Below are 26,076 nucleotides of genomic sequence, written 5' to 3'. Positions count from 1 at the left end.
CCTCTATCAACAGGAGCACGGACAAGTCATGGAGTAGAGGAGTTCACGGACCAGTTTAGACTTCGGCTGACTTGACCAGGATCTTCTGCGTGCTCTAGCCCTGCCGGTTGGGGGACCTGAGATCCGTTTGAGACCTGGGTACAGTCAACAGCCAGACTTGGCAGGGACCCCTCTTCCTGTGCTGAATCTGGAGTGTCCTTGCATTTCGGGAGGCCTAACGGGTCACTTCACCCCGCAGCCCCTTCCTACTGGAGCACCTCTTTGGCCACTGCTATCGGAGGGATGTTTCCATTTAGGTGTCACAGAACAGACATTTGTCTTGAATATCCTTTTTTTTGCCCTCTTAAAGCGAGACTAATCTAACTCCAGTTTGGCTGAAAACTTCCTAGGGGAGAAAATTCGGTCTACTGGTTTGGTATAGATAAATGGACATGAAACTTTTTAAAAGTAAAGATCAGATCATGGTCTTGAGTTTCACGTGAAGCTAGTGTCACCCTATTTTGACTTTCTTGTTCAGGCCAGGCGTAAAACTCTTTCCCAGGAGGTGCAAGGATTTTAAAATTTTCTATACGAAATCATCCCCCCACACGCAAAGGGCCGTGTGTTTTTATAAATACAGTAAACCTTGGATGGCGAGCAGCTTGTTCTGTGAGCGTTCCACAAGACGAGCAAACATTTCTAATAAATCTTAACCTGATAAACAAGTGAATTGTCTTGCGATGCGAGTAGTATGTGACACCGAACGTCACATGATCACGACTGAGCCAATGGTTCTTGAAATTCGCTTTGATATACAAGCGCTTTGGATGACGAGCATGTTTCCAGAATGAACTATGCTTGCAAACCAAGGTTTTACTGCCTATAACTCAGTAAGGAAAGAACTACAGAAGCCACCGTTTTACTTCTCCTCTCGCCACGTGCATGTTTGGTCATTGTCTTATGCACTGTCTCAAATTCCCCCGGTGTTTTGTTTTGTTTTGTTCTGCATAGTGTTGTGTCTACCTAAGGAGCTGAGCTGACCTTTCCACAGAGAGGCCCTGGAGTCTAAAATGATCAGGATCATTCACTTATTTGTGTCTTCTGTTACACTCGTGTCTCTTCTTTGTGTCGACAATAAAAATCCTTACTGCTTTCTCAAAAAAAAAAAAAACCACACAACTAAGTAATTTCATTTTATTCTCACCGTCGATAAAATGACCAAAGCAACACATGACAGTTCTTCCTTGTTATTTAATTCATTTACACGCTCGTTTAAACCAAGTTGCACGTTACCAGCAGTGGGGCACAGGACAGCAGCTCAGATTAGACGCACGTTCCGTACCTGTGCTATTTCCTACACCTTAACGTGTTAGAGCTACACCTAACGTAACGACTTTGAATACGCAAAACTCACGTAGAGTGGAGGTGCAAAACCAGCTAACAGACAAGCCGAGCTGAAAACACTCAGCCAGTCCTTCTCTAACACCAGTGGATTTTGAGTATCTGTCCAGGTTCTCTGTCACAAGCGCCAATCGGAGACGTTCTTGTGCTGCTGATACTGATGGGCATGTAGACGTCTCTCTCAAACTAATAAAAACATGGGCAACGGACATAGGAATCTGTGGGCAAATGCATTTTAGCGGGTCCACCGATAGTTATGCTAAATTTGGTCTTATGAGAGGTTTGCAGTGTGATTTCCTGGTTTTATTCAAATTCACTACTCGAATGAGGGTAAGAGGCGAAGATTGTTTCTCCCGCACAGTGGTATGGATCCAATGTGCCACACACTTTATTTTTTCCCACCAGCACAAAGAGGACATAAATCTCTTCTTGGTGGCTTCAGAAAAGGCAGATATTCCAGTTGCCGTAGTGAAACAAAAGTAACGTTCTCCCACTAACAGAGAAATTTTTGAAAATTCCACTCATTGGCAGTTTTTGCCACATAAATTTTCCATCTACTTTTAGCATCCAAAACCATGAACCCATCAACCCTTTTGAAGGGGATTCCCCTTTAAGCCATCAATAAAGTTTAAGGAAAAAATAAAAGTATGTAATAAATAAAAGTAAAAAATAATACGGTCATTCCCATATATTCATTCCTTGCCAGCATTCTGAATGTTGTGAGTAATCATTTCAACTAACGCCCAGACAAAATGATAAGACACTTTTGGGGGGGTTCGTGCTTTTGTAGTTTTTCTAATTAGATGATCTTTTAATAGCTTCCTTCTACGATTTCCTTTTGCAGCCATTGAGTTTATAGTGTATTCAAAGCGGGGAAAACTAATTCTGGACATTTAAAGTGCCTTATGTTCTTTGAGCACATCTTTTGGGCAAAGACACCACCCCTTGCAGAGAAAGCCGGAATGAGAAGTGTCTGATAAGATCATCTCCCCAATTCTATACCGATAACTCCACTACCTGCGATATTCATAGAAGTATGTTGGTTTCTGCCTAAACTAAGGGTTAAATATAATGTCTTATGTTAAAGAGTTCTAATTCTAAGTTCATGGATCTTGCAACTTAGACGAAAGTTAATAACTCCTATTTGCTATACAATTATGAAAAAAGCCTCGTAAATGGTTTGATCATAAATACGCACTCCTGCGGATCCAGCCACGGGAAAATTTCCCGAGTGCAGAAAAAGATTCATACGCCAAGATGCTTGTCCCACTGACCAGTTGGAAACAGCCTTCAACGACCAGCGTTACGGAAATCACCGGAGGTTGTATATTATGCCATTATTCACATAATGTTTTAGAAGACCAGGAACGTAACAAAACATCCTTGATAAAATACTCAGTGAAACGGCTTATACAGAATCGTGTATGTAGTGTGATGACATCATGTGCAATTTTAAAAGATAGATAAAACATGCATAGAGGAAAACAGATTTGGAAACGCCTCCTAAAATGTTAGCAGCGATTATCTTGAACCACTAACAGGAGTATTTATAGTCTCTCTACTTGTCTGTGTCGTCTGAAGTTTCTACAACATCCATGAACTATCTTTACGGGGAGAAGAAGAAAGAGGAGAAAGGAGCCTCCACTGAAAACAAAATCAGGGGTACCTCTTAAGGTCCCACTTTTGGGTGATTATTCACACCGTTAAGAATGGGGGGCTCCTGGTGAGGGTAAGAGGGTAAGACGTTGCTACATCACCTCCGCTGAGAGATAAAGAGCATAATGAGAAGTGAGGACAGTCTTTCCTGAGCAGAGTGGGCCCCTCTGGTCCTGGCAGGTTTTAGAATCTGCCCTGACTGGGGAGACTTTTGAACGACACGCCGAGTAATTAGTCACATATTCCCCAAAGGGAAATAGCCGGGGATCAGTTGAGTTAAACAAACCAACCGTCCAGGAGGGAACGCACGACCGGGTTCTTCTTCCCGGGAGACATATTCTGCAACACGCGGGGGTCAGAAGTAGGGAAATCGAAGGAAGATGGGGGGGTTCAGGATCATACTCTGATCACACAGCAAGCCCGCGGGACCGAGACTCAGGAAGTAACCGGGCAGCCTTGAGGGGAAGCTCTTCCTTAGTGCCCGTCTTCCTGTGTGAGGCCAACCACACGTCCGTTTCTCAGATTTGAGCACACTGGGGTGATTAAAGCCGTCTACTCGGTACCCCGGGCCTGAACAGTTCTTACTGAGTCCTCAGTAACAAAACTGTTCATCAGCACTTGACTTTTTCCCACGTAGATTTCTGAGATCACCTGTGAAACAGAGAAAGAGCACCGTTTTAGGAATGGATTTCCCACTTCCGTTCTCAGGAGACGATGTGCTTCTAAATTCACTGGTAACGTACTGGTCATGGGTCCAAATACACTTCCAAACATGGATTTTCTTTTGGTACTGAATTGGCTACCAGACCACTTTCTTTTTTTTTCTCTTAAAGGTGTGAGTTCTGACCAGTTTGCCATGAGGACACAATGACCACAGGTGAGTGACAGAGGTTCAGCTCAGCCCAGGTTAAGACCCAGAATGGTTCTGAGTGCTTTATTCACGAGTGGTTTTCCACTAATAAAAGGATGAATTGAAGGAGCATCTAGGTGGCTCAAGTCGGTTGAGCGTCTGACTCTTGATTTGTGCTCAGGTCGGGATCCCAGAGTCACGGGATTGAGCCCCGCGTCGAGTTCCACACTGGGCGTGAAGCCTGCTTAAGATTCTCTCACTCTGGGGCCCCGAGTGGCTCGGTCGGTTAAGCATCCGACTTCAGCTCAGGTCACAGTCTTGCATTAGTAAGTTCGAGCCCCCGCGTCGGGCTCTGTGCTGACAGCATGGAGCCTGCTTCGGATTCTGTGTCTCCTTCTCTCTCTTCCCCTCCCCTGCTCACACTCTGTCTGTCAAAAGTAAACATTTAAAAAAAAAAAAAATTCTCTCATGTTCTCGCTAATAATAAATAATTTTTTAAAATAAAAGGGTGAATGGAAAATAAAGTTAAAAACTGCAACAACTTATTGAAATAAAGTTTTGTCGTGATCCCCAAGGGAACGTCACATTCTTTCACTGACCTAGAATTTCAGTGTAGCAAGGGCAAGGATCAATGGATTATTGTGTAGGGATCAAACCATTTCCGGTGACTGCCTTTCCCCCTCAACCCTCGGGTCCTCAGGTCCACTCTAAGTGCAAAGGTCTGAGAAAACGAATGGCTTTCCGCTGCCCCCAGTTCTTAATTCCTTTCAACCTTAGTGTGCGACAAAGGAAACTAGCTATACAGCCATCTGTTGATTCTATTCCAAGTTACTGGATCAACTTGGGGATGGAGAGCCTAGACAGGCCAGTTGGTGAAGACCTGCCCCTACCAAAGCCAGTTCACTCCCACCTGCAGCTGCATTCTCTTTCCTTGCCCTTCCCCCCAAAAAGATTACTGCCACCCCCCCCCCCCACCAGAGAGAGAAGTATAGAGAGACACTACAAGAATAATGCTTTAGGGGTGCCTAGGTGGCTCAGTCGATTGAGCGTCTGACTTCGGCTCAGGTCATAATCTCACGGTTCGTGAGTTCGAACCCCGCGTCAGGCTCTGTGCTGACAGCTCAGAGCCTGGAGCCTGCTTCTGCTTCTGTGTCCCCCTCTCTCTCTGCCCCGAACCCACTCACATTCTGTCTCTGTCTCTATCAAAAATAAATAAACATTAAAAAAAATTTTTAAAAAAAAGAATAATGCTTTAGCAGCATGTAGATGGTTGCCTATAAAATTACATTTTCAGTGAATTTCAAAAGGATATGCCAGATAGATAACAGAAAAGAAAAGAAACGAAAGAAAAAAAAACGGGCCTTATATTGAAAAGAAAAAAAATATACAAAAAAATTGGGCACCCCAAATTCATTGTTTCTAAAGATATCAGTGGTGATGAATTTATAGGATTTCTGTTTTCTCATATATTCCTCTTCTTCTTTCTTCCTTCTTTTAATGTTTATTTATTTTGAGAGAGAGAGAGAGAGAATGAGCAGGGGAGGACAGAGAGAGAGGTAGAGAGAGAAGCAGGCTTTATGCTGCTAAGGCTCTATGCCTTTCCAATTGTATACGACATGCCGTCTTGCTCTAACAAAGTCCTCCATATACGATCCATAATTGTCAGAACCCAAGGGAAAGTATGGAGTGACCAGAAATATTGAAAGGAGCCTAACGCGACACAATTTCCCCTGTAACACAATCCACAATGAGAAATTTTACAGTGTAAGTGTTTAATGCACAGCCTGTAATCAGTGTCTGAGCCTCAGCACAGATCCTGACACAGGACATCTGTGAGAAGTTCATGGGCACTCAGTAAACAGTAAGGGAAGGGAGGGAAGGGAAAGGAAGGAAGGAAGGGAGGATGGAAGGAGGAAGAGGGAGAGGGAGTCAGGAAACCTTAACTGCGTTTCCATTCCTCGCAATACACTTTCTCAACAAATTCTAGTCAAATGGAATCCCCACTGCTGTTTTTTCCTATATCTCCATGTTAACATTTTAACACTTAGGTTCAGAAGGTGGACAAGCCACGGAAACACAATATTGAAGCAAACGATAAGATCACGGAGCAAAGCCTTGGGTTCAACTGCCAGTTCCCTGAATTACATGTTTACCGTGCAACTGAGCTATGGCTGAAAAGCCTTGGATGGCTCACTAAAACATTTGTTGGTAGGAAAAACATGACCAGCATACATTTGTCTATCCCACAGCAATACACATGTATGGTGTATAGTGTATCATGAGAATAAGGTACACGTTTTAGGCACCGATCCATAAAAATATCCATAAAAGAGAATTAAGTAGCAAGGAAAAATGCCAAGTCTTGAACGGGGGGGGCCTTGATTCGATGAATGCCAAAAGAGCTACATCGTTTGTAAGTCACTTTCGGAGATTCAAAAGGACATTTGCACCCTATCGCTGCCAGCGCTAACCTCTGTGGCAGAGCATCACTGATGTAAAAGTAACGTGAATCCAGGCTTCGCTTCTTCCTTCCTATACCCCTACGTTGTTTGAATTTTGGTAACAGTGCATCATTTTCAAATCTGATGACACAGGAAAATAAAAGAACCGAAAAAAATATCATGATTTTATTTTATTTATTTATTTCTTAAGTATAATTTATTGTCAAATTGGCTACCATACGGCGTGTAAAGTGTGTTCTTGGAGCCAGGAGTAGACTCCCATGATTCATCACTTCCATACAACACCCAGGGCTCATCCCAACAAGTGCTCTCCTCAATGCCCATCCCCCGTTTCCCCCTCTCCCCCACCCTCCCCCACATCCACCCTCAGTTTGTTCTGTGTATTTAAAAATCTCATGGTTTGGGGGCGCCTGGATGGCTCAGTCGGTCAAGCGTCCGACTCCGGCTCAGCTCATGATCTCACGGTTCGTGGGATCGAGCCCCACATCGGGCTCTGTGATGACAGCTCGGAGCCTGGAGCCTGCCTCGGATTCTGTGTCACTCTCTCTCTCTCTCCCCCTCCCCTGCTCACGCTCTGTCTCTCTCTGTCTCTCAAAAATAAATAAATGTAAAAAAAAAAAAAAAAAAAGAATCTCATGGTTTGCCTCCTTCTCGCTCTGAAACTATTTTCCCCCTTCCCTTTCCCCATGGTCTTCTGTTAAGTTTCTCAAATTCCACATATGAGCAAAAACATATGATATCAGTCTTTTCTGACTTATTTCACTTAGCATAAAAAAAAATCACGATTTTAAATTAGCCTTAAAATATGTAAATTTTCAGAACAAAAATATAACCCATTAAAATGACTTACCTTGTTGTAATTAGATTTTTCTCCATTAGAGTCCATGAAGTTCTATTTGATTTTATTAGCAATCTCTTTCAGAAGACCCTTGAGATCATTAATCTTGAAAGGGGAGGGAAAAAAAAGTAGTACGGTCTTAAGATGAATTTTCCAACTTTCAATTTTAAATTGTGACTTTTCCATGAAACAGATGTATATACCAAATAGAAAGTATGACACATCTTAGAACAGAGTGAGTAGCGTGTGATATGGACCCTGTCCACTGCTTACTTTCCAAAATCGTGTCACTAGCCAATACTCATTAGCACCAATTAGTGGGAGCTTTTCTCAACGGTAAATCAAAAATGGTTCCCACGTTGAAATGATAGGTTTTAACAACACAGGGAAATAATGTGTAGAGATAATAATGGCATGTGCGATGAACACTAATAAAATTATAAGATACTAACAAAGTTTCACTCTGACAGAAGCATAATACTAATAAAAATAATGTGATATAATACTAACGAATCAAGTTTTTGCAAATAAAGTGTCCACTCCCACCAAAAAAGTATAAATTGTAAAACAATTTAAGTAAAAGGCAAAATAAAATTATTTTCAATACATGCATCTTTTGCAAACTTATCGCACAAGACGAAGGAAGCTTGTTCTTTTTTTTAAAATATTTTTTAAAATGGTTATTTATTTTTGAGAGAGAGACAGAGACAGAGAACGAGCAGGGGAGGGGCAGAGAGAAAGGGAGACACAGAATCTGAAACAGGCTCCAGGGGCCGAGCTGTCAGCGCAGAGCCCGACGCCGGCTCGAACTCCTGAACTGTGAGATCATGACCTGAGCCAAAGTCGGAGGCTTACCCGATTGAGCCACCCAGGCTCCCCAAATGAAGCTTGTTCTAAATTACATGCCACATCAGCGCACTCAATAAAAGCTTGCGTATTGGGGGATAGTAGAAGGGCTTTAATAAGCTGTTCAAAGCGGATGTCAGATTCCCAGAGCTTGCTCAAGGGATAAGTGATGATCCCTAAAGTTCTCCGTGGTTGGAAAGGAGAGATTTTTTGTTGCTCAGAAGAGGAGGGCACAGGATCCAAGAGGGAAGAGAAAGGGAGGGGAGAGGGGAGCAGGAAGAGAAGGGCGGAGAGAGGTAGTGGAATCCTGTGTAGTTTGAGGGCTCCCTCGGACCCACCCAAATTCTCCCCAAACCTACAAAACTCATGGATGGTGTCGGTGGGCTTCTGGTAGGAGCCGGCAAAGGGGCTGAGCTCCCCGGCCAGGGGCGTGAAGTGGACGGAACCCGCAAGCTCTTCTCTGAGGCCTGCACGAGGGGGCGGACGGCCTTCAGCTACGCTTTCAGTTCCAAGAGACTTCCTCAGCCCCCACCTCGCACAGCCCCGCGGCTCAGGCCCACCGTCCCCACCGACAGTGTCACCGCCAGGCCCTCGGCCGTCAGGAGGCCTCCGTCCCCAAGCAGCCTGGGCCGCGGGAGACAGGTCAGCCTGTCCGGTCCCCTGGCTCTCCCGATGACCTCTGACCCAGGCCTGGTGGTGACCAGGAGACCCGAGGCTCTGCCCCTGCCCCTCTCTCCCTCCAAAGCCACCCCAGGGGAAGCCGCGAGGGAAACAACACGACAACCAAAAACAGCCTGCCTTCTCCACACACACAACACCCAGACAAGGCCCAGCCGCCTCTATTCCCAAACCAGACCGTCCAAGCTGCTCTTTGTGGCCACCCCGAGGGCTCGGATTGGTCTTTGAAAGCATCCGCCAGGCACGTCCTTCTCACGCTGAGGCTTCCCCTGCCCAGGAAGAAAATCCAACTCGAAAGAGGCAGGTTCCCACACAGGGCAGCCCGGCCACCCCCGCTTCCTCCCACTCAGAGCCGTGCCTCGTTAGCTGCCCAGAACCCTCCGTGCTTCTCTGAACTTGGGACCTTCACAGCTGCTGACCCGGCCCCCTGCTGACGCAGACACGGGCGGCCTGTGGGACGCGTGCCGGATACTGCATGCAAATCATTGTCGCCGTCGCATCCCGCACACCTCGGCTCCTACGACCAGCCCACCCCACAAAGGATCCAGTCGTGACATTTGGGGGCCACATCTGCTTTGATGGCACTTAGCCCCAAGCCTGGCACGTAGCAGGGGCTCCTTCAATATTATGCGCTATGTGACCTAGGCACAGAAGCAGCAGACGACATATTTAAATAGAAAAATGCATGAGGTAGGAAAGTGAATATATCATTTACGGATATGTATACTATTTAGTACACGTTATATGTCTAATATAAATCCTCAATCTTAGAATACTATCCCCTGCTGCTCCTTTCATGTATTCTCTTAAAATTCCCTAAATTGTCTGTAGTCTTTAAAAAATATCCAGCAGGGCACCTGGGTGGCTCAGTTGGTTAAGCATCCGACTCTCGGTTTCGGCTCAGGTCACGATCTCGTGGTTCGTGAGTCTGAGCCCAGCATCTGGCTCCATGCTAACAGTGTGGAAGCTGCTGGGGATTCTCTCGCTCTCCTTCTCTCTCTGCCCCTCTCCTGCTGACGATGTCTCTCTCTCAAAATAAACCTTAAAAAAATGTCCAGCACTTTTCTCTTCCCTCCCCATTGATTATAATCCTGATAACACATCTTCGCACGATCACCCATGCACAGCCCTCAAGTCCAAGAAAACAGGAATCTTCCCAGCCCCTCAATTAACAACAAACAACACAACTTCAGAAGGAGAGCAGCTGTAACAAAATACACCATCGTGTGATAGCGTGTCCAACAAAGATGGCGGCCACCACCAGTTCCTTTTGGCCCGCACGCAAGCGCCGCTCTCACCTCAAGAGGTGGGTCATGGAATCTGGGCCAGCCTTGACCGCGTTGATCAATAGACTCTGGTGGAAATGACATCATGCCAGGTGGAGGCCTAGCCTTCCGGAGCACTGCCAGTCTTTGCTTCCTCGCTCTTGGAAGCCAGCAACTGTGGACCAAGGGGGACAGCCCCAAGACCACCATGCGGCGACAAGCCCAAGCCACCGGGATCAGACGTCACACGTGGGAGAGAAGCCACATGGAGGAGCATAGGGGTGCCAAATCCTGGCCTCGCCACCCACTGAATCCAGCCCGATAAATCCAGCCGAGCCCACAGGAAGCAGAACCGCCTGGCTGATGAGCCCCCAGACTCTTGACCCACAAAAAAACAAGAGCCAAACAAAATGGCTATTGGGAGCCACTGAAGGGTGGGGGGTGTTTGTTACGCAGCAGTAGGTAACTAAAGCAAATTGTGATGGAAGCACTTGATTGTCCGCACAAAACAGACCATCATCCGGAGTAGTCGACTCCAATGTTCACAGCTGGCAGTTCCAGAGAAAGGGAAGACGAAGGTTCCGAAGGAAGACAAGAGCTACTCTGGGGGACCAGACACAGACACACCGTCCAGTCAGGACCTGTCAGGCAGGTGACCTGCCTCGCATCAGGGGCGCCCGGGTGGCCCAGTCAGTTAAGCACCTGACTCTTGATTTCGGCTCAGGTCACAATCTCACGGTTCGTGAGATTGAGCCCCGTGCTGGGTTCTGCACTGACAGCGTGGAGCCTGCTTGGGATTCTCTCTCTCCCTCTCTCTCTACCCCTCCCCTGCTCAGGTGCTCTCTGTCTCTTTCTCTCAAATTTAATAAACTTAAAAAAAAAAAAGAATTCTGGTGGTAAATAACACATAAATAACCCCCAAAATTTGAATTGGATAACTTCTCATGTAAGAACTCTACGAGGGGGTTGCTTTTGGTCATTTCTTCACTCAATAAACATTCATTGAGACCCTAGTGGTCCAGGCAGGGTGCTGGAGAGTCTGCCTTACTCGATGGGGTACCGGCTAGCCACCACACAGCATGGCCCTGGGGCAGAATGTGACTGCCGTCATCCAGGATGCCGTTCTCAAAATACCGTGATAAAACACCAGGTGTCATTTCCCCCACAGAGCCTACCAGGGATCCGGTACTTATGAATCAGTTGTAATGTCTGCTAATCCTAAGTCACAATTTCCGGCCACCCAGCTCAGGGCGGATGTGGGCACACTCTCCCCACGCCTAATGCTCACGTGTGTCTTCGTGCATTCACAATGCCCTTCCAATTAAATAGCTAACAAATTAGAGCAGCATCGAGGACGAGCACAGAGGCTCACAGCCTCCCAAATCAGTCTTCTGAGCCTCGCTGGTGTTTCTGTAACTGCAGGCATCTTACACCTGCTTTCACAGCTGAGAGAAAGCGCAGAGGGGGCCCTGGGTCAGACAGACACAGGAGACAGTTCAAAGGTCGGGAAATAGGACTTTAGCACACAGGGGGCTATCTGAGAAGTCACTCCGTTCCAGCCCCCAGACCTTGCACGCTGAACGAACACGGAACAGGGTCACTTCTATCTTTTCCTCTTTTTTTTAATAATTGACTTCTTTTGTTTTCAGACCACAACCACTGGCCTCCCGCTGAAAGATCAAAGACAACACAGATTTAAAAAAAAATAATGTTTCCCAAACTATCATCAGAACTATACCTTTGTATCCAGCTGTCTAAACCGATGCCTCATTCTTCAAAGACGTTAAAAGAGAGAGAGAGAGAGAGAACAAGAGAAGGGCAGGGGGGAGAGAAAAGGCTATTAGACTCCATTTTACAGTCTTTTAAAGAACAAAACGCCGATCGTTTCATTTTCAGCTAAATCCGTGTCAGCTACGTCCTCTCGCCGATACCCACACGAAGCGGGATCCCACACTCACCCCCGTCAGAGGTACAGCATACACATGCTATCTCCACTGGCGGAGTGGCGGAATCTGACCTGTAAGGTCCACTCCCCCCCCCCACCCCCGTTCCAGAATCAAGATCTCGGAGACCAGGAGCGGAGAAGACCTTAGGGCATCTGCCTTGTCACTCAGAGAAAGAGCATGCCATCCATCCCACGTAATAGCTGGGTTGAACTCGGCAAAGGGATTGGTTGTGCTTCTATTTACTCTTTCTTCGTTAGAGTGAATTTTGAGCCATGTTTGGAGCTCTCAGGAAGAGTGACATCATCGGACCGTTAGCCACGTTAACCCGCATAATGAGAAGGGGACCGCTCCTAGAGGCCCTGCATGCCCTTTACTTGGGGACCGTCTACGGATTTAGCTGTGACGTATCTCATTCTATGGCATGTTTACAATGACTCCATGCAACTCATAACTGAGCTTCAGGACTTCTCAAGGACAGCCCGTAACGGACCCACCAAATGGTCCCCCATTCTAGTTCTTCATCACAGAGACAGGTGTGCATCACCTGTGAGACAATGCCAATTGCCCGCGATGGGTGGGTGGGTCTTCCCAGAATCCACCTCTGCAGCCATGGCAGAGCGACCCGTGCTCTTGTCACCTGGTTCCCAGGCCCCGCCCTGCAGCCTCCAAGTACCTCTTCCCTCCCTGGGGCCTCGGAGGGCAATCGGGGTGGCAAGTGGGTGGTCCTGCCCTTCTGGAAAGACTGATACACACTCACGTGTTTCTCATCTTCAATTGCCCAGGTAATACCTTTTTGGTGCTTTTTCTTCCTGCTGTAAATTCTCTTCCCAGAGCTTACTCAAAGAAGCTACTTATGTTCTGCAAACTTAATGTACGCAAGGGGGGGCCGTGCAAAGCAGAAGCGAACGACTGACATACTCCTCTGAGGTGTCATTGGCTTTCGTGTTGATCTTGACGAGGTAATTTTCTTTCATGACACCCTCCCAGGCCAGAGTCTCGTTGTCTTCGTTTTTGAAACCTTGAATAATGAGAGAAAAAAAAAAAAAATCACACTGTTTCTTCTGCCCCTTACCTCCTAAATCAACACCTGCTCGTCATTTGGTGATACCCTGGACCCGGAAGATTTAAATTCGTCCTGCACAGGCTGATGTGAGTAACGTTACTTGCTAGTAACAGCCGCAAAGCGATGGAATGCTAATGAATTTCTTGGTAACAATGAAGAATTGGAGCTGTCTGAGTGAAATAGGAATGCAATCTTTATTCTAAACAGAAATCAATCAAAAGCCTGCCTGGGTGTTTTTGTGACTTAGTAAAATCATTTCACCAATGAATTCTGTCCTCACGTTTTATGTGTGCTCCTCTCTCATTTTGATGACATAAAAAGGCTATGTCAACCACTCGGTTGGATAATTACGGACGGATCGCTACTCTCTCAACCTAAAAGGGGCGTAGGGACTTTGGAAGAGAGGACAATAAAGCCCGGACATCATTCCTACCCTTGTGAAATAATACGCCATCTGGGTGTGGACCTCAAGGAAAATTCTTCCACTCAGTCCTTTTCCTTTCTAAGGCAGGGCCTGCTGTAAAACTGGCCTGGGGCATGTTCCAGCAAGATTCTCAGTTCAATTTCTTACAGTACCTGGGCCTCTCAGAAGGCAAGCAAACAAAATCAAAGATCAACAAGGCACCTGCGTTTCAGGTAATGGCACAACGGACAGCAATCCTCTGTATGAACTCGTGGGGGGAAAAAAGCACCTAGGTTCAGGAAGGCGTCCACTTGCGGGAAAGAAAAAATCTAGTTTTATTTTTAAATTGCCTTTAAAGTGTAAGATCTTCCTGGATTTAAAAAGAATTAATCGGGAATCAAAAGCAGAGCCGATAGGCAAGTGACGGATTTCAGCAAATCCTATATAGCAAATGCCGGTTTATAGAAAATAATTCCTAACTGGATTTTTTTCCATTGGATTTTTCCTAGCAAAGTGGTTGCCAATGTCTTCTGCTCAAACCACGATGCATGTAGAAACCCAGTGAGAGCACTGAACAACCAACACGGAAAGGAACAACACACACTCCTGGACACAGATGGCCAAAGAGTGACAGTGACAAGTGAGCGACGGTCACGAACGACAGTGACCAAAACAGAATGGCAAGTTGTTTAGCGGTCGAAATAATGCCGTTGAGATGATGGCATGGCACTTTCATCACCCAACGTGGAAAATTAGCAAGGTCTACAGTAATAACTATGGCCTGTGTTGGCAAAGATGTGGATGAACAGGTGTCCCGTACGTTGGGGAAAAAGATCTATAAATTGTTACAGCTGCAGCACATGATGGAGAAGGTGGAGGAGGGTGGCAGACAATATCAAAAGATTTAAATCTGTAAGTACCCTTTATCTAGAAATTTCTCTCCTATAAATAACTCCAAGGGGAAAAAAATCAGCGGTGCGCTAAAAAATGAAGGCATATAGCTATTTATCGTCATGCCGTAGGACACGGAAAGCACCGAAACCCTCTACGTGTGTAACAGTAAGGGATTGGTGACATTGAATGTGGCGCATCCGTAGGCTGGGAGAGTCTACAGTTCAAAACTGTCGTACAGGTTGATATTTATGTGTATGGAAAATGTGCATGATGTATTATTAACTAAATGAACAAATAAGGTTATGAATGTGTCTGTACAGAACAACCTAATTATCATACACCCACACGAAACTAATACAATAGATACCATTATGTTAACAATATCTGAGTGGTGGCTTACATGTGTCCTTGCTCTTTCTTATTTACGTTTTTCTGTATTTTTCAAATGTTCCATAATGAATATGGATTGGTTTTTTCTCATGGAAAGCAATATATTTCCTAACAGTGCAATTACTGGGAAGGGGCGGCATACTTTGTCATTGTTACTTTATGATGTCACCAAAAAGTAGCAAAAACGGAAGCCTGGGGGACGCCTGGGGGGCTCAGTCGGCTGAGCGTCCGACTTCGGCTCAGGTCATGATCTCGCGGTCCGTGAGTTCGAGCCCCGCGTCAGGCCCTGTGCTAACAGCTCAGAGCCTGGAGCCCGCTTCGGATTCTGTGTCTCCCTCTCTCTCTACCCCTCCCCCACTTGTTCTCTTTCTCTCTCTCTCTCTCTCTCTCTAAAAATAAACATTAAAAAATCTTTTTAATGGAAGGTTGGATTCTACCTTATCTGAAAAGTTGTTTGAAAAATCTTGGCATTTTTCTCCAAAGGACAGTTTTGAGCTTAAATCCCATGACGTCCCAGTGACTTGGAGGCAAGTGCAAGGTGAATTTGGGAAACGAATTAGCACGAGAGGCTCTGGCAACCACCGAGTGCTGTGGTTTCTGGAATCCGTGATCTCCAAGCAGCGACAAATGAATGAATGGCGAGCAGGGTGTCCAGAAGTCTCCAGCGAGTAAACGGGGCTCTCGGCTCGCCCTCCCCTGCCATCACTGTGCCCGGCATGGAGAAGGACCTGTCCCGCTGTGCCCCCCTACTCCCTCTATTTCTTTATTCCTCCCTGAGACTAAGAACTATATGGGGGGAGAGAATGTCATCTTTTTCTCAAATGGTTGTAAGAGCATCATTCTCCCAAGGAAACCGGTGCGGATTCACATAGCTCATTTCTGACCTGTTTGCCTCCTGAAGCTGAAGTCCTGCCCATTTGATGGCCAAATTGGGGGATTTGCTCCCATTTTTATGTTCTTAGCGTGCTTACTTGTTGACTAAGTTTTGGGGGAATACAATGCATTGTGTCGTCAAACCCATCCAAATTCAGAAGACTGATTTGTCCTTAATGATACACTGGATTTTCTGGTCCCACTGATCTTGGACAGAGCACAGGGTACGTGTGGAGAGTGGATCTTCATTCCAAATCCACCTACCCAGCCCCAGCCGGAATCCAACCAGTGATGGGGATTCACGACCTCACACAGCTATTCATTTCATTTCCTGATAATGTGATTTGTTGGACACCGTCTTAAACTTTTACCAACTCAAAATCTTCCTCCCTGAAATTTTTATCCACGGTTCTTTCTCTGGAACCATGTAGGCAAAACTATGGGCCAAGCAGCCCAGCCCTCGCATGCCTCTGTTCGCAACTGGTACCCCCAGAACAGAGTTACTATTTGTGAAGGAAGGAAGGCTTTGAGCAATATGACTGTTTTTACACTGTTTCTTCTCTGTGCGCCATAGGGTGTATCCCTTTTTGTGCTTTGCTTTCCTTGACTTAAAGTTTGTGACCGAAAAGTTCATGCTTTCCCTGATGATTTTTAAAAGAAATTTATGGGATGCCTGGGTGGCCCAGTCGGTTAAGTGTCTGACTCTTGATTTCAGCTCCAGTCGGGATCTCACGGTTCGTGAGTTCGAGTCCCACGTCAGGCTCTGCGCTGACAGCGTGGAGCCTGCTTGGGATTCTCTCTCTCCTCATCTCTCTGCCTTCCCCTGCCTGTGCTCTCTCAAAATAAAAAAATAAACTTAAAAAATAAATAAAAGAAATATAAAGCCTCTCACAGCTCCGAAACACACGAGCCCTGGTGCCGTGCGTGATAAAGAGGTCAGCCTGCAGGCCTCCCCCAGAGCCAGATACCCTGGCTTAAATCTGAGGTCAGAAGGCAAAATGAATGGGCTGGCGGTGCCCTTTCTATCTTTTTCTCTGAGCCCAAACACCCAAATGAATAAAAATAAGCCTCTCCCTCCTTTCCTGCTTAATTTGGTCGAAACGTGTCTGCAAGCTAGGAAGATCTGTCTGGGTCCGTGGCCCCAGGATCAAGTGTTAAGAAAACCTAGCCTAGTGCAGGGAAGAGAGCTGTACTGGGGGAGGGGGTCCCCCCAGGGTGACTGAGGATTCCCTGATGATAGATTCTGGCTCCCACAGCGGTGGGGGAAGGAGAGGGAGCCCAGCGGGGACCCTCCTGCTCCTTACCCCTTATCGGGGCTAAGGAGGTGGGTAGCCACGGGAAAAGGAGAGCTGTGGGCATCCCTGCCTTCTGGAAGGAAATGGGTCCCCCTCAGGGAGAGTCTGCGCAGTATGGACTACAGGTTAAGGGGAAGCAGCACTGGAGAAAGTACTGGCAAGCCCTGGGAGTCGAGGGGCCAGCCAGGGAACAGCTGAAGGACCCACCAGGTGCCCACACGATAAAGGATCAGTTTGTGCACACACGCCAGGTCAGAGAGCACGGAGCCGGCCTAGAACAGCACCACTGTTTCCAGAAAAGACTTCCTGCTTCTTTCCCCTCCTCCCTCCCGGTGCTCCAACCCACAGAGGGTCCGTGACGGCAGCTGGCGGGTGGGAGAGAAGGGGCGAAGAGAGAGGCAGAAGCCAGCGGCCCACACTTCCTTCCAGCTCTACCAGCTGAGAGGGGACACAGCAAAAAGGGGAGCCTCCCGCCCGCGTGGCCATCAATGGGCTGGTGAACAGACCAGACCGTACATGCAGTGAAGTAGTGATAAGATTTTCGATTTCGCTCAGAGCGACCAGGAAAGTCAGGAGCTCTGCTGGGGCGGGGCTGACGTCTACCAGAGTCGACATCTCGCGGAGGCAAAACCGGAGTCGCGTCTTGACACTGTCCTGCGCGTCACACTTGCTCAACCTGCTATTTGCACGATTATGATGCTCACCCGAAAGTTATCCCCCCAGAATGAGACCAGCCCACAGATCTGCAACGCTCCCTTAACCTACTCTCTCCCTCGGGTAATTCCCTGTCGCTACGGACATACGCATGGGAGCGAGGCCATGACTGTAGAGAAGCCCCTTCCCACTGCCCTGAGCGGACATGGCGCATGTCCCCCACATCGGTCGCCATGTCGACCGATCACTGCTCCTGTTCCCGGGCACGGAACGGACAATGACTCACAGCAAGGAGAAGTCTCCGTGTTTTTCCTCTTACAGCAGCACTGGAAACACTTCTTCACCACCATGTAGAAGTAGGCAAAGACCACGAAGGGGAAGGGGATGTTCAGACGGTTGCAGTACTCTTGCACCAGGAAGTATCTCTGGAACTTCCAGACCTGGTCGTTGTTCTCCTGGACGGTGCCCACGGTGTAGCTGGTAGGAGGGGAGACAAGGTCAAGCCTCAGCCTGCCACGCGCCTCCTCCTTTGATTGCCAAACACGGTGGCATTGATAATGAGGCATGACTGCGATATAGCTTAAATGATAGCTTAAGTCCAGGCAGGGAGGAGAATCCGAGTCTCCTGGCCGAGACTGGGGCCAGGACAGCTCAGCATCGGGCACTCTTCAGTTGGGGCTGGGCCAGAATTGTGTCTAGGGCTTTGGGGTCTGGGGCTTGGGGTTTTAGCACACAAAAAATACTGTCCAGGGAACTTGTAAAAAGCTTTTTACTTCAAGACCTTTCAAGGATTCCCTTCTGTCGTTGGTCTGTTATTGTGTTAGTCACAAAGAGGCGAAGGTATCGACTCTCTTAGGAACGATTTGCTCCTCATATGTTGCTAACGGGAGTTTAATTGTAAACAGTCTGGGAAGGAAGTTTGTTCATATTTATCAAGGGCCTTAGAAATGTTCATCCCTTAGGGGATGCTCTATCTCCAAAGGATTTGGTTGGACAACTTAATTAAAGAAAACGATGAAGCATTTTACCAATTGGGAAGTTCAACCATCCCTTAGGGGCACCTAAGTGGCTTAGTCGGTTAAGCCACCAACTTTGGCTCGGGTCATGATCTCACGGTCCATGAGTTCAAGTCCCACGTTGGGCTTTGTGTTGACAGCTCAGAGCCTGGAGCCCGCTTCGGATTCTGTGTCTCCCTCTCTCTCTGCCCCTCCCCTGCTCACGCTCTGTCTCCCTCTCTCTCAAAAATAAAATAAACATTAAAAAAGAAATGTTCATCCCTTTGATCCAATGACTTGACTTCTGGAAATTTAACCTAAGACTATGGAGGTACTGAGAAAAGAAAATATATCAAAGGATATACACGCATGGCTGTTTGCCACAACCCTGAAAAAACCAGCTTCCCCAACCTCCCACCTCGACAGAATGGGACAACGAAAATGCTCAACACTAAGAAAACGAATCACCCATCATGGTTAATCAATAGGACTGCATTACGTGGCCGTTCAAACTAATGATCACTAATAATTTTTGTACTTTGGGGAAAGGCTTATAACACATGAAATAATTAGGCTCAAACTCACACTTACCACATCATCTTACTACGTGAATCACAACTCACAGGGAGAAATAAATCCGCCATTCACAGTGGTGATCTCCAGCCCACATCGTGAATGTTCTCTATTCTCTTTTGTTCCCTTCCTAAGCATTACGCCATGGGCATGAATTATTCACGTAATTAGAAAAAACATCCACTGGTCAGAAGAATGTCTCATTGTGCCACTGATTTATCAGCTACAGATCAAACCAACCATAACACAGCTAACGCTGTGCACCAGACGCTGCTCGAAGCAGCCTACTTCTACTAACGACGTAATCTGCAAACAACCCTCCATGGGATAAAAGTCCTACTTCCGTCTACGACGGACGGATCAGAGAACTGAGGTATAGCAGGCATAGGAATATCGTCTGAATTTCCCAACTAGGAAATGATAAGGCCAGGCCTTGGGCCCTGCGGTCCTGCCCAGCGTCTGTCTGCCTCATTACCACCTAATACCACCTCCCAGAGTAAAGCAGGAAAGGTTCTGAGCTATGCTGTGTCTCCAAAGGATTTGGTTGGACTACTTCATTAAAGAAAACGATGAAGCGTTTTACCATTTGGGAAGTTCAACCATCGCAGATACTTGTATTGCTGATATCAAATAACCACCACCACCCCCCCACCCCCCTGCCGCCCTGAGAGCCAAAGAAGCAGCAATCAGTCTTTGAAATCTATAAGCAAATTCTGACTGGGTTTGCATTCAATTCTCCCAATTCTGGGTAAACACTTCGCAGGCCAGACCCGGATGAGGTGACCAGGCAGGGGACCCGGGTCTGTCTGTTGTGAGACCTCATTCTTGCACGCTACGATCTAAGGCTTAAATACCTTTAGCCAAGAAACGATCACACACACGGGCAAAACACTAACCTACACGGCTATGGCTTTGGTTACAAAAGCTTGGCTTTGCTCGTGTCGGAGCCTGCTGATGAACGGGACACCCCGGGTCCTGGATTCCGTGCAGGACCGGTGTCGGCGGCAGGTGCCCCTTCAGCACCTATAAGCCCAGCCCCGGGGAGCCAGCCGTCTTTGCAGGAAGGGAATTCATGCTTCTTGAACATCTATAACACATAAACTCCTCCACGAGGCACGGAAGATGGTTGTTTGGCTGATTCTCATGTCAATTCTGTCCATTCTACGCAGATGTTTTTTTTTTAGGTGGAAAACGGGACTGTGTTGTACGAGAGTGGAGCGGAGTGAACTCGGCAGCTAGCTTGCAGTTTCTTCCAGATGCAGGTCAGGCTGCTCTGAGGCCACCACCAACATCTTTACCTGTCCTCGCGGGTCCCCGCTGGCTCTTCAAACGGCACCGTAGGCCCCTGCGCTGAAAGAGGGGAGGGTGGCGGGGACACCCCGGATTCATGAAGTCCAGGCTGAGAACTTGCCAGAGGTCCGTCTGTTCCGTTGTGACAGAACAGATGCCACCATCCAAATCACTGTCACTGGAGGATCTCAAAATGCTGACGTAACTAGTCAAACGGGCAAAAGCCACAGCATCCATTTCAACGCATCAAATGTTGTTCTCTGAGGTTCCGCCCGGAAGGAATCAACCACTCCTGTTGAAGGGAGGGACATGTCGGATGCTTTCGAGCAGGGGGAGCCGGCCTCTCCGGCAGGTGGACCTCTCTCCCTTCCTCGGGAGCTCAGCACCGCACTCGGGCCAAGAAGAGTCCCAGTGGGAAACGATTTGCATCTCGGCTTCCTCACTAGTCGCTCAGAAGCTGCGAGAACATCCCATGTCTTCCGGGTCATCTAGAGAAGGGATTGGCCAACTGTGCCCGGGGGGCCAAATCCACCCCCCACCCCCACTGTTCTGCAGGGATCGCCACATCAGAATGGTCTTTGCCAAGCAGAAAGGTGGGGGTGGGTGCTTGGCACTGGGCCAAAGCCAAGACCCTAGCTGGCCCTCACAGGAAAAGTCGCCAGGCCCTGGTCTAGAATGCATTTGGGCCCATGCCCATAAACTAAGGTCTTCATTGGTATCATCCTCCTGGGCAAACAGTACAAACCCTTATCCGCATCCCAGGGGGCGACTTCGAGCCAGCTGATTACCGGACTTGAATGCCCAAAAGCCACTTTGCATAAATAACACATTTCTGGGGTTGGCCATGCTGGGGCTTATTTATACTGAGGCCCACCTTCCCCACACAGCAGGAGCTTCTAAACTTCTCCACCCCTCCCCCCGCAGATGAGTTCCAGACTCAGACAAAGAGAGAGACAGGAGCGTTCCCCAGGGAAGGCCGATCGATAATTGAGCACCGCTTCAAACTGCTTTGTTAAAATAATTTTTATATTCTTTAGGCACTGCGTTCCATCTCTGCAAAGGAGAGGCAGGATCCTGGTGCCAATACGTGAGCACCACCCCCCTCAGCAAATGTCCAGAGCAACTCAGACACCATCTCTCCCAGCCAGGTTCTGGGCATCTCCCTGTCGGCCGCTGACCATCCAGAGCCTTCCTGGAGAGGAAGTCCACGATGTTCCCTTGGACCCTACGACTCCACGGATATCATGTGCCCTCCGCTACCCAGCTGTTGGGAGATCTGCAGTGATGACTGAGTTTGGTCCCCTAAGACCACCCAAGTGCCTTCTGTGGAGCAGGACTGAGGAGGCAGGAACCTCACAGGGACACAAAGTTTCAGAGATTTGCTGACACTGAAAATGTCACCAAGAGATAACAAATGTTTAGGATTCAGATAGCCTTGAACGTAAATGAGATCCAGCAGCACGTTAACAGAATAATATGCCATGACCAAAGACCAGAGGACGACTAAATATTAAGATCATTTATATAATATATCATTTTCCTAATACATCACAGATCAAAAGGAAACATGCCATTTCCCTAGCTGCTAGAAAGTCTTCTGGCAAATTCAACATCCATTTCTGATTAGAAAAACGAAAAAAAGAAGTAGGAGAAAAAGAAAGGAGTTAAATAAATAAGAAACAGAGGAAACTTCCATGGCACAATTTAAAAAAGGAGAGAGAGAATAAAAGATAAGCAAATCTTTAATAGCCTTCCTACATGTCAAAAATTACTTACTGGAAAAAAAATAATAGGAAACAATATCTGGTTCGCAATCACAAATGGCTAGGAGAAAAGGTAACCAAAAATCTTCCAGATCCATAGAATAAAACTGTTCATCGTCACCAGGAAACCACGTATCTTTGAAAAAGTGGAGAATCACACCATTTTTTCTGGATGGCAAGATACCATTTTTTTTTCAGCCTCCCCTGAATGATTCTGTCAAGTTCACATCATCACAATAAAATTCACAAGGGTCTTTTTTTTTGAAGGGGAAAGAATAAAGGGTTTTGGAAGATGAGCCTTAGGCGCCTCCCTGTTATTAAATGTACGAGAAAATCCAGAAAAAGTTTTGAATGAGAATAAGGAAGGGGACTTGCACAACAGATGCTAAGATCATTTTTTTAAGTCAGTAATTAAAGCCATTTGGTAGTAAAAACCAAAATAGACTGATCAACAGACCAGAACAGCAAGTCTGCCAAAAAAAATCACGAAGAAAAAGAAGACGCTAAAACAATGGCAGAATTTTAGAATGAACTGAAAGACGAGAAACTTGCCAGCTAGATCTCAATCAGGAAACACCTCCTCTGAGCTTTTCGCAGATTTCACACGCTTTCCATCTGTTACTTCTTCCCAGACACACCAGCAATATCCGGCCAGACCTGCCCGGTGGCCTTGGCGACCCCGACTTCTGCTGCCTCCCCCCAGACCCCTCCTGCACATCTCTGTTCCCCTCTCATTCCACAAGATCAAAAAAACAGGTTCAAAGTCAACAGTAAGAGACAGCCAACCATTTCACTACGCTGATTTTTTTTTTTTTTTCAGAGAGAGAGAGAATGAGCACGGGATACGAGCAGAGGGAGAGAGAGGGAAAGAGAATCCCAAGCAGTCTCCACGCTTAGTACAGAGCCCAACACGGGGCTCGATCCCACAACCCTAGGACCGGGACCTGAGCCGACATCAAGAGTCAGACGCTCAACCAACTGAGCCACCCAGGCGCCCCTCACTACACTGATTTTGGAAGCGCGAACTCTGTTTAGTGTTTTGCTCTCAGAATCACACGACTAAGACTGTGCCCTGTGCCCAGCATCAAGACCCAGCAGATGCTCCTTCATCTGCGAGAAAATGTCCTACTTCTTTAACGTGGCATAAAAGACACCCCACAACCTGGCCCCTGCCTCCCTTTCCACCCCCTTCAGTGGCTGATTCTCCCCAGACTAGCTTTATCTCCCCTGCTTCGCCCCCCACCCACCGCCTTGAGTCAGGCTATGGGCTCCCCCCAGTAAGGAGTCCTCTGAGTGAATGTCACCTCTGCTCAGTGCCACTGACCCTGGCCCCACCTCCAATGTTCTGTCACACCTAATAACGCTGCCCTGATCTCCACAGTCTCTGAAAACAGCCTTTTTAGTACTTCTTGTATAATATTCTGTTATGTTATATTACATAATATCATTATACTACATTGTTATGTATTGCATTATATCGCACATTGTATCATATCATACTATATGAATATGTCTATGTGCCCCTCAGCTCCTTTAACAGCACAGACTTAACTTCTCTCTGCCTCCAGCTCCTCATCTGTAAAGTGATAAGAAAGCCACACCTCCACCAAAATGGTCAATGACAGGCACCCGCATGGCCACACCAGAAGAGAATCAGTAAACACGAGCTATTCTTAAGACCACGTTAGCTGCTCTTTTCTTCTTCTCACCCCTTTCAACAGCGCCCCCTAGCCAGTCGAAGTGTCACCCAAACCTCTAGTTGGTCCTGGTGATTATTTTCTTTTTTTCTACTTTTCTGCATATTGTAATGAACGCATATTCCTCCTAAGATGGAAACATATTTTGGTTACAGAAATTCTCCTAGATGAGGACATGTTTGACGGATCCCCTTTGGGAAAAAAAAGGCAAAGGGTGGAATATCTCCAGGACGGTGCCCGTGAGCATCACAGCTGCGTGTCAAGATGACCCAGAGTCATCTACTGACTGTAAGTTCACTTCATGCTCTGATGAGCTGCACAGGGCCCGTGATCGATAATCTTAATGCAGAATAATCACAGAGGTTTACATCCATTACCTCTCCCCGTTGAATGCCATCTAGAGAGCACTCGAATACTGCTTTAAAATTCCCAAGTGCTCCTTTACATTACAGTTCATAAGGTCGCCGTTGTGTATGGTTAAGCTTTCACATGAATGCTTGGATGTGATGCGAGACAGGGGTCACCGCCTGGCGGCCACTGGCCCACAAAGCCCAGAACAACTCCCACGGCCGTCAGAAACAGTGTTCCGAAGAGTCCGCCCAAGGGTGGCGGGAGGGTGGCTCCAGTTACTCACAAGTTCCCAGACAGGCATCAACAAAGAAAAGGTCTCTGGTTTAACCCGGGACTATTCTCTTTTCTTTTTTCTTTTTTAATTTTTTACGTTTGTTTATTTAATTTGAGAGAGAGAGAGAGAGCGAGTAAGGGGGAAGGGGCAGAGAGAGAGACGAGAGAGAGAGAGAGAGAGAGAGAGAGAGAGAGAGAGAAATTCCAAGAAGGCTCCGTGCTGACAGAGGCGGGGCTCAAACTCACGAACCATGAGATCATGACCCGAGCCTAGGTCAAGAGTCGGACGCTCAACCAACTGAGCCATCCAGGCACCCCTCACCAAGGACTATTCTAGGAGACCCCCCCAAGGGGAGGGATGCCCCTAAGTTGTCACACCTAAGCGCTGAATAGGGCAACAGTAGGGTACCGTGCCATGGTTGGGTGTCTTGGGGAGGAGAATTGTATTCAAGACCTGAATGGACACAGGTAAGCTGGACGGCCGTGTGGCCAGACCCCTGGCCAGGCATTCACTTCCTCAACCTGAAAATGACACGCTGGGCTCCAGTCCCTCCAGGCTCCAGATTCTATCAGTTCATCGTTATAATGCGGATAATGGATTAGAAATGTGGCAAGATCCTCCCTTCACAGCACACAGACCCAGGACAGATCTAAGTCATATTCTACTCTGTGCCTCTCTGAGATTTACCAAATGAGTGCAACTCAGATGTCACGGCTTTGGGAGCTATCAGCCCCTTTGGTTAATTTCTGGGGAAACTGCATGGTGGCCAGTTTTCACACGGCCTGTCCCGTGATCGGTGTAAAGGTTGTAAGGGTGTGTCCTCCCTCCCTGGCTTTCATGTGGACACATAATCACCCAGCAGCTGCCACTCTCTCTGCAGCTCAGACTGGGACCTCAGGCAGCATGACCCTGTGTAGCTTCTTGACTCCCGAGTCCTTCCCTGCCTGGCCACCCGTTGGGGTGGTGACGGAGAGGGTTGCACATTCTCTCCTTAGGTCCACGTGGACACAACAACCATATGATCTCCGTGGCCCCCCCAGGCACAGAACAGACATTATACATCTATGTGCTACAGCCCCCGCTGGTCTGTGACCCACCAATGACGCATCTCAGGAAATGTAAAGACCTGAGAGCCAAGCTCCCAAGGCGTAACTGAATAATGAACTAAACACAGGAAGAGCCCTGTTCTCATTCATCCAACCCACAAAGATCCAGGTGCTGAGCCTGACCCGTCTCCATCCTCTAGAGCTTACGGTCCAGAAGGACAGAGGGTTGTCACTGTGTGGGGGGTGCAGGGAGTCTCTACACCAAGTGGGGAGGGCATCAGGGACCACTCGGGCAGAGGATGATGCTCAGCTCCTTGAAAGGCGAGCAGGATCGGGGCAAGAGACAGGCAAGATGGAGCAAGTAATCCCGACAGAAGGAACAGCACTTGCAAAGCGTCAGATGTCATAGGTCACCATCCTGTTTCAGGACAGACACCCAGGTGCTCCCCAGGGACAGACCGTGAGATGTCTGACTGTTGCTCAAAAGCCAGGTCATGCACAGCCTTGGAAAAAGCTGAAGAACCTGAAATTTACCTCGAAAGCCACGGGGAAATACCGACATCCTCTCAGAATTTTAAGTAGAGCAGTGACATT

At 47.5% G+C, this 26,076-nt stretch overlaps 1 protein-coding gene across 1 annotated transcript in view; it reads right to left on the bottom strand.

Moving 5' to 3' along the window:
- Window positions 1–533: 533 nt before the first annotated feature.
- Window positions 534–26,076, bottom strand: part of TRPM8 (transient receptor potential cation channel subfamily M member 8) — a 94,896-nt gene continuing 69,353 nt past the window's right edge. The window contains exons 22-26 of the mRNA XM_027047159.2: window positions 17,780–17,970; window positions 12,840–12,939; window positions 11,714–11,747; window positions 7,199–7,291; window positions 534–3,687 (exon numbers count right to left, since the gene is read on the bottom strand). Of these exons, the coding sequence (XP_026902960.1) occupies window positions 7,241–7,291; window positions 11,714–11,747; window positions 12,840–12,939; window positions 17,780–17,970 (376 nt within the window). The 3' untranslated portion in view covers window positions 534–3,687; window positions 7,199–7,240. The remainder of the gene's footprint in view (window positions 3,688–7,198; window positions 7,292–11,713; window positions 11,748–12,839; window positions 12,940–17,779; window positions 17,971–26,076) is intronic.

Source organism: Acinonyx jubatus, chromosome C1 (genome assembly GCF_027475565.1).
Source record: "Acinonyx jubatus isolate Ajub_Pintada_27869175 chromosome C1, VMU_Ajub_asm_v1.0, whole genome shotgun sequence".
Taxonomy (NCBI): domain Eukaryota; kingdom Metazoa; phylum Chordata; class Mammalia; order Carnivora; family Felidae; genus Acinonyx; species Acinonyx jubatus.
This window is presented reverse-complemented; position numbering and strand designations above follow the sequence as displayed.